This window comes from Xenopus laevis, chromosome 1L (genome assembly GCF_017654675.1).
Source record: "Xenopus laevis strain J_2021 chromosome 1L, Xenopus_laevis_v10.1, whole genome shotgun sequence".
Lineage (NCBI taxonomy): Eukaryota > Metazoa > Chordata > Amphibia > Anura > Pipidae > Xenopus > Xenopus laevis.
Genome location: NC_054371.1, coordinates 106,437,848 through 106,447,258, shown reverse-complemented (window position 1 = coordinate 106,447,258; position 9,411 = coordinate 106,437,848). Strand labels below are relative to the sequence as shown.

At 38.0% G+C, this 9,411-nt stretch overlaps 1 protein-coding gene across 1 annotated transcript; it reads right to left on the bottom strand.

Moving 5' to 3' along the window:
* Positions 1–916: 916 nt before the first annotated feature.
* On the bottom strand, positions 917–8,129 carry ppp1r3b.L (protein phosphatase 1 regulatory subunit 3B L homeolog; the record flags this gene model as incomplete). Its single annotated transcript, NM_001096526.1, is given in 3 exon segments — positions 917–3,624; positions 5,509–5,642; positions 8,002–8,129. A coding segment is annotated over 1 exon segment (843 nt). The 3' UTR covers positions 917–2,750.
* Positions 8,130–9,411: the final 1,282 nt, after the last annotated feature.

The following is a 9,411-nucleotide window of genomic DNA, read 5'->3' as shown; positions in this document are numbered from 1 at the left end:
ACAGGTCCCATACCTGTACTATTAAAACACGGCACCAGGGAAGTGTGGTGGAGTGAGTTAAAAAATCCAGCTTTTCTCCTAGCATGGGTTAGCAGGAATACCCTGCAATTAAAAAAACAAAAAAAAAATATATATATACTTAATACTGTATGTATCTGTAACTAGGGTTGCCACCTTTCTCTGTAAAAAAAAAAAAAAAAATATACCGCCCTGCTTTGAAAGTGGAGAGAATTCTACTTGATAAACGCTTTAAGACCGAAAGGTCGGGGTAATTCTCATTCTTTGAGAAGGGTGTCTGCTCACTTGTACTGCTTGGCATTCGAGTTACAATTTGGTGGTATGTAATTTTAAAATACTAAATATGTCAAAATACTCAATTTACAGTGATTGTAGAGAATAATTTCATATGCATTGAAAAACCTGTATAGTACATATAAAGAATTATTTTTACAAAAACCGCTGTGGGAATATTTAAAATTATTTCTGCATGTGCAAGCCCAAAATATCTATAATATTAGTGTTGGTGACCACTTAATGGGAGTGGTTTGGGGCTTTGCACATCTCTTTATTTTCTGTTTTTCTATATAGTTGGCATGCCCTCCACCCATTTGTTTGATACTGGACGGGGAGAGACAAAGTTGTAAAAGGGGTGGGACAGTGCAGAGCAACGCCAATTTAGCCAACATTTGACTTAAGGATGAGGAGACAAATGCTGTCCTGGAAGTGCCATTTTAGGGAAAAATTCACCAAAAAATTGACAGTGAATTCTAGCCCCTGGGCCGGTAGTTTACCAGCTGGGCCAGTGAGATTCTGTCCAGGTAAATAGCCTATCTTTAATGCATCTTACAATGGGCAAAGTAAAGGGGGAGGAAATGTACTATTTTTTTTTTAATAAACAAAAAATAAAGAAAGCTAGTTTTTATATTAAATGCTCTATCTTTATTACATTTCACTTTAAAACAATTCTAAAAAAATATAACAAATTTTAAATTTCACACTTGTGATTATAAAGTGCATCAATTTTACAACACTTGTGTACAAAATGGATATACGTCTTAAAAATGCAAACATGCAAAGAAAAAAAAAAAAAAAAAAGACAAGGCACAAAACTGCAAGGAAAGGGATAGAGACATTTTCTCTACACAATCACAGACTGCAATTAGAAATGCATAGTTTGGGAACAACTAATGAATCAGCCTTTTCTGATTCTAAGTCTAGCTTCTACATTCTTGGTCAGTAGACTTAAATATTTTCATTTACAGATATTAAGATTAAAACAAGCATAACTGGTTCTGCTACATGGCAATTCACATGTGCCAAAGGATTAGAGAAATTTAATGCTCCACACACACACACAGCAGGGCTGGAAACACGAACTTAAGATTTTAACCCAGTTCTTTTAGAATAAGTTCAGAATGAACTTGTTTTTGTTTATTACCACTGAGCCGAAAGTAAGTGATTTAGAGAAAGACGCCACTGCCGAATATTAAGGAGGGGTGACAATATAGTGTAAGTGCACAAATGTCATGCCCTATGGCAAACCACACAGTACTGTGTAAAGCAATTGTAGAGAAAAATATTTGACGACCAGCAGCCAACCTCAAAACTTATGGAAAAAGATTTAAACCATTTTTTTTTTTTTACATGTAGGGTGCCCCTCATTACACAAAACATTAACAGGGACCAAAGTTAGAATGCTTCAATTTCAGAAAGAAATTACTATGGCCACAATCATAAAACATGTCATGGTATTTGGTAGCCTATTCCATCTGTAAATCCTCTTGCACTACTAACACTCGGCTTTAATAAACACATTAACCTGTTTGTATGATTAAAGCACCAGAGGAAACCAAATGGGCAATTACATTTGCATGGGGGGAGGGGAAGGACCCCTGCATTTGTTACTTTACGTGGGGGTGGAAATGAGTGCACACTTCTATTGAAGCCAAACAAAATGGCGTTATTAAAACACACAAGGAGAAAACTCCTTGAAGGCACAGATACCACACGAGAAGAAGCAATAGGAGCATTTTAAAGCTTTCTAGAGGTGGACATGCACTTCTGGACCCTTTACAGCGACAACATTAAGAAGACCTTTTGGTTAAAGTGCAGAAGAAAGCTTGCCAGGCCATATGTCAAGACACTTAACTTAACATTGTTGCAGTACAGTACCAAATCTAAAGAGGCATGTCAGTGAATACTCTGGCCTTACTGGTGCAAAATTTGTGACCGTGAGGCAGTGAAATAAAAATTCAAAACATTTACAGGAAGATGCCCAACCACATCCTTTCACCTGAGAAGTGAGATCTTAAAAACATACAAGAGGAAGACATGGATAGCTCTTTGGTGTGGTAAAATGTGGCGTAAATCTCAGGAACATGAGAATGCTTCCAACTGGTAATGTTAAGGAAGACAATACTATTAAAGTAACAAAATGGATTGGTAGCAGCAATAGGAAGGAAAAGGCTAGCAGCACTGTAGGTTATCACTTTTCCTGCCTTCATCACATCATTACTTTGGTGCAAGGTGCTACTTTGGATACAAGTATTAGGACACCATTCATATCCCTTAAAAATGAAAGCTAGATACAAAACAGCATTACCGTATAACCTAGTATAGGTTATCAGTTCATTGTGCATTACCAGTCCCAACAAGGACATATTTCACATCAAATCCCAACTAGCTTATTGGGATTGGCACCACCACAAACTTCTTTGGCGGTCTCCTCCCATATATTTTTATTAATGCAATTAATAGTAAGGTCCTAGTTTATCAAATCCAGAGTAGGTCGGTAATTCAGGGAAAATGCCATATGAGCACCTAGGACTCCCATACTGGTCAACAGACACGCATACAGGATCATAATGGCGACTTTCAAAGTTAGATGGAATCCTATGATCCTGTCTAGCAATTTTGTAGTTTAAACTTTTATTACTATCCCAAAAAATTCTTCCTTCACATTCAAAATAGACGGCAAATTCTATCCTTGTATTGGATTGGATACCCTCTGGCAAACTGACATCAAATGAGAAAGTATCTTTATCTGAACCAGCATAAGTGTCCTTAACATACTGACAGTCATAGTCTGTGTAAGTTTGCCAACTATCAAAGGTCATTCTTATCTTCACACACTTTTGGAAGGCAAGATTCTTAACCTTTACAGTACCAACAAGAGCTTTGTCTTTGAGCATGCAGTTTTCTAGACAAACACTATCTGCCTGCAATCGGTTTCTGAAGTCCAAGTAATCAGCAGAAGGTTGCACAAAGTCTAAGACAAAGCGTTCCTTCTCCACAGTGGTCAGGTTGACTATGTTATCAATTAATTCGGATATGTTAAAAGGAATTTCCAGTTCATCATCAAAATCAGAATATACTTTCACCATGGTAAGTGCAAGGCCTCGGCTGTCTGCAAATGAAACCCGCTTCTTTACTTTATTTTCTTGGTTGCTCAGTTCGCTTAGCAATGTTTTATCAGTTGTCTGGATGCATGGTCTCAAGGGCTCATTGGACTTTCGGGCAATCCTGCATTCAACACGGTCTCGTCTCAGTGGTGGGGAACGCAAGTAAAACTTCATGGCGATGTCTACCGCCATAGTCGTCTTATGGGGGAAAAAGTCCAGAACACTAAAAAAAGAAGAAATTTGCACGTAAAATATACATGGAGACAAAAGCAGGGAGATACTGCTTTGTTTTGCTTGCAATTAGTCCTCTGTCTGCATAAAAGGAAGGCACAAAGAGCACACTGCCTTGTGACATATTATGAAGCAACGTCTTTATTTTGAAAACCACGTTTTGATATTTGCACCAATAAATGTTTGAAGAGTTATGTTGCATGTTTAATATTGCTTACTATGGTGTAGACAAGGCAAAGTTTGGTTACAACAAGCGTGAAGAACGGTAGCATTTAATGGTTGCATCTTTAAAATAAAAGATCTTATTGCTTGCTATGAGGGCAAACTTTGTGCCTTGTATTACACATGGGGGTACAACTGGGCACTTGGGGTAGGAGAGAATTATAACCAGCATATTGTGGTCACATACAGCCAAGACCATGTGGAAAATGGTCATGCATACAAGTATAGCATGACATTTGCTAAAGAAAACAAGGATATGAATGGCAATGGAGAGCATGGGCACACGATTCTTTAATTGCAAAGCCAAGTTATCGTGACAGTTCACATTATATTCTCACAGCAGTGTCTCAAAATAGTGCAGTAACCAAATGCTATGGGTGACTGACTGCAGACAGGAGGATCCTGAATAGAAAAGGGTAATTAAAAAGAAAAATCATGGATGCCTATAATTCTTTAACATAAATATAAGCAAATACAAAGAGGAAAGAGTAAACATGGTTTTAAAATCAGGGATGTACCAGATCCACCATTTTGGCATTCAGGCAAATCTTGAAACATAATTTAGGTAAGGAAGAGCTAAAAAGAATCATGTGCACAGTCTGTGGAAAAAATATAGTGTACTACATTTTTTTTTAGAAAACCTAAGTGAAAAATAAAAAACAGCAAAGACATTTCCTATCTTTGCACAAAGTATTTAAACAGTATGGTTAAGTTACAGAAAATGTTTATTTTAATCTGCCTCAAACATAAGTCTACACTGGTTCTAAACCTCTGTGCCCTAGATCAGCAGCTATATTGACAATAACTAAACATTTTTAATGGATGAATACTGGAAAGTTGCTTTGAATTGCATTTCCTATCATGAAGCGAATTGTGTTTTTTGGCTTTCCCCTTTAATAATTAGTTTTTTTTTTTATGTTAAAATACCAGATTTATGGTTCCTTCCTTCTGTACGAGAACTGTTCCAACTAGTACAAATATTGTAGCATTATGTGTAATTAGTTTGCAGTTTCAGGACAGATCGTCAGAATTTTATAAAACCTATATTTATATATATTTTTTGTTTCAGGAAACACAAAGTAAATAAATCAACTCAATGTTTGTTTAGAACCAATCATGCACCTTATAATTACAATTTTCTACTGTAAGAAAACACTATATTACTAAAGGGGATCATTGGGACCGATTATTCATTGTTAAAAACTAGCTTTCACCCTCCTCCAACAAACAAAACACTATTCAAAAAGTGTTCCAGTACTTAAAATCTGGATGCAAATCAAATATGTAAAATGTTCCTGGCAGCAGATACATCATTCTATTAAGAGCATACTGTACAATGGTGCTTTTCAGACTTTGAGGTGACACCCTTCTATTCTAACTCCTACAACATTTGGTCGGCTTTTGTCCCCGCCACTCACCATGAACTACTTTTGGCCCTACAGTGTGTATAGCACCACAGTTTAGGAACTTATGCTTTAGGACAAAAAATGTGCATCTGTACAGTTAATTTTGCAAAAGGGTTAGAAATTTGACTAAACACACAAACTTCTATACAGTTATAGCCACTTCAACATACATAAAGGAAGAAGCATTGGAAATAGGAAGGAGATAATAAATTTACAGTGAACTAAAGCTTTAAGTATTGCCATATTACCTGGATGAGTTCATATGTGATGAAATCCAGGGCATTTAAAATCCCTGAATGTTGAGTTGCTGATGAAGAATACAAATCCCCAGAAATAAGGACAGAGTGGAAACAGAATTAGTGCCGCGGGAGCCCGTTGTCTACTGGGAGAAATAAAAGAGGAAATTAAAACTGCACGTAGACATGAACACACCCCCCTTTATTTGCCTTTTGCTGTGTGATAATGTTTCCAGTCTCATCGGTCCTTTGGTTTAGGCATACATTTACTGCCATCTAGTGGGAATCATTTTAGTTTTTTTTACAAGGTAGACAATTACCAGTACTGGTGATGTGTGGGTCGGGATTTGCCCAACCTGCCCGCCACATTAGGACTCGGTTCGGTCTGGCAGAAGGATTGGGCCGAATCCTGCTGAAATACCGAATCCTGGATTCAGTGCATCCCTATTTAGTAGGGATGCATCATATCCTAGATTCAGTTTGGGATGCTAGCCTTTTGTGCAGGATTCTGCTTTGTCCAAATCCAAGAGCCTGGCTAAAATTATGTGATTTTAGGTCACCTGATCACGTAAATTGGTATTTTTGTATTGCCATTTTCTTACCCACCAATTAAACCGATTGTGTATTCAAATAAATTCTTTATGGGAGAATTGGTATTTGGACAAATTCAGCATCCCTACTATTAAGCTCAGAATTAAAATAAGCGGAAAAATATTTTTTTTAGAATAAACCCTACGCATTGAACTCGTTACACAAGGGCGATATTGTCTGTAAGATCTTGGAACAGATATTGGGTACCAATAGCATAACTTCAAATAAGTCAACACCAGGCTTGGACATGTAGTGAAAATAGGCCCTGGTATTTCATGTACGCAAAGGCCCAAATCGATCCCACCAGCCCATTAAAAAGGGACTGTCTATGGCATCACATTAGCCCCTCTGGCATTTGCGATAATCCACAGATAGTCAGTCTAGTCCAGTTCTGGTACACACCATAACCACTGAGATTCCAGGAGAGAGGGGTGCCGGTACAGATCTGCATCCCCCACATCCCACTCTCTGGCCTGCACCAGTGCCATCCAATCTAACTGGAACAAGCAGACAGCATTATCATACCAGAGTAATGTGATTTTGAGAGCCTTCTCAAAAGAGAAAAAGTTTTTTTTTGGAGCTAATTGTAGAATCTGGGATAGAAAAGCTGCTTCTAAAATGGCTCAAGGAAGAACATTTTTAAAATTGCACAATCTTGATTATTCTTGACTTGTTCTTAATCCATGTGAACAGGTAAGCATTTACTTAGAAGACATATTTTGAAAGTTAGCACATATTTTTTAAATGTATGCCAATTGCGGACATGGGTAGGAGTTCAATTACAGTGAGCTTCTGCTTTTAATTTTTTAGTAAAGTCACATCTTGGTCACATGTGAAGTCTCCCCTAAATGCTGTAAACCAACTTCTTAAAACTGAGAGAATGTATCATTTTTGAGAACCTAGCCAATATTTAATTTACTGTGGAAGTAGATTCATTAGCTATTTGTATATAGGCTGTTCAGGCACTGAAGAAAATAGAAGTCATTTAAGTTTTTTCTATAAAACTGCGACAGATTGGTCATAAACGTCGATAAAACCACTTTGATTTGGAGTTCATGACCTTTTATACAGTCACTATAACGCAGCAAGAGAAAAAAAAAAAGAAAAATGTAGGCATGCCCAAGAAAAAAAAAAAAATTGAACAGGTGGTTGATGAGAATTGGAGAATTCCATCTACAACCACTAGGTGACACTGTTACAAGATAATCAGAAGGATTCTTCCCGAAAGAAAAAAAAAAAAAAAAAAAAAAAGCAGTTTTGGGATAGACTTCACTAAAACAATTCACAAGTTGTTCTGGTCGGCATTTGAATCATTGGTCAAGAACAGGAGAGAGAGAAATGTAATCCACACACCCAAGAAATTACTAAGTGCCACGTTTTCCCCAAAAGATTCCAGAAACCCCCCAGAGTGACAGAGCGAAGATGAATGAATGGTGCAGTTCTTTATAAATATGACAGCTTGTATTGTTTCATAAACAGTCCCTCTGATAAGCCTGCACTGTATAGAGGGTTCATGCAGTCAGGAGACATGTGGGAACCGAGCAGGTAGTAACCATGCATCACTAGTTCATAAGACACAGAGCAATACAGCAGCTCCCCGACTCCATTTAGGCTCCACCACCACAGCGACCCCAATTACAATACAATTAGGCCCTACTCCGTGCTCTATACAACAGGGGGCTCCAAATCACCAGGCAGTCACATAAAGATACTTTATACGTTCAACTAAGCAGCACTAAGAAAGGATAACGATCTATACCATTTTAGAACATGTAGTGAACATCTCACGTTATGCATTTACTCTACAGGGAGAGACCATGTGAGTTGCCGCTGAAGCAAATGAACGAGGCAGTCCACGCACCCGGCTTTCCGTTAATTCCCCTAACCCTCATTTACCGATTCCATTTGCCATACCTTATACATATAACGCATTCATACAGTCTGGCATTTGTAGGCACAGCAGGGCTTCCAAGACGCAGCACATGCAGTGGACTCTCTCATACCGGCAGCAAAGCACCACGTAGCTTCTCAACGCCGGCTGCAGAACCCACTAGCACCACTTTAAAGATCTCTCATTGTTAAAGAAGCCGGCGTTCCATCCCACTCAGCTGTTCACGTGAAAGTAACCCACCAACCAATAAGAAGCGTCTAAACTGAGCAGGCAAGCCAATTAAGTCAGTGATACGGAGTGCTACAGCGTTCTAGGCCCCACGTGATCACATGCACACCGCTTGCTGCTGCGTGAAGTGCTTGGGTGTAGAGGTGTATGCCTGAAAGGGGGAGGGCTAGACTTCTTATGGATGTCTTCCTGCCTAAAATAGTTTCCCTATCAACTTCTTTTTTCCTCATAGCTGATTTAACTGGTTTGTTGAATTGTGAGAATTAAGCGTTTGATTTAGTGTTAGTTAAAGGAACTTGACATGCAAATCCCTCTTAACTCCGCCGCTATTATATTTGGACTCGCTAAAGGGAAAGTTAAAACGTTTAATAACGAAGAGCCGCTCTTTGTCGTCTGTGACGAGTTGTGAGGCACAGTGCATGGTTTTTATTGTTGGAGAATGTTTCTTGTGTGGTTACAGACAATGCAATGTTGCTGGGTTCGTTTGAAACATTCAATTACTACGTTTGCTGTTAATTGATGATCTCTATAAAGAGCAAAGCCAACCACAATGATTGTTTTCAGTCAAGATACTGCAGAGATTTCCAAAAACGTGCAAGTTCCTGAGGGGATTTGAAAAAACTCTATTTCTGGTTTATGTAATTGCTGGACTCATTAGTTCTAGAAAGCAACACAGCACTGGGTATTGTGATCATCATTTATTTATAGCTCTTATCAAGTTACGCAGAGCTTTACAATAATTTATAACCAGTCTGGGTCTTAGTATAGTGTGAATGCTACTTAATAAAGCTTACAGTCTTAGAGGTAAAACAAAGCTTAACAACAAAGTAGGATAGAAATGCTGCACATTATGTTTTGAGATTCTGTACCAGTCCAAGGCAACCCTTTAACAGTGACCATATACAGTCATATGAAAAAGTTTGGGAACCCCTCTTAATTCTTTGGAGTTTTGTTTATCATTGGCTGAGCTTTCAAAGTAGCAACTTCCTTTTAATATGTAACATGCCTTATGGAAACAGTAATATTTCAGCAGTGACATTAAGTTTATTGGATTAACAGAAAATATGCAATATGCATCATAACAAAATTAAATAAAATTGGACACCCCAACAGAGATATTACATCAATACTTAGTTGAGCCTCCTTTTACAAATGTACCAGCCTCTAGACACCTACTATAGCCTTTGATGAGTGTCTGGACAAAA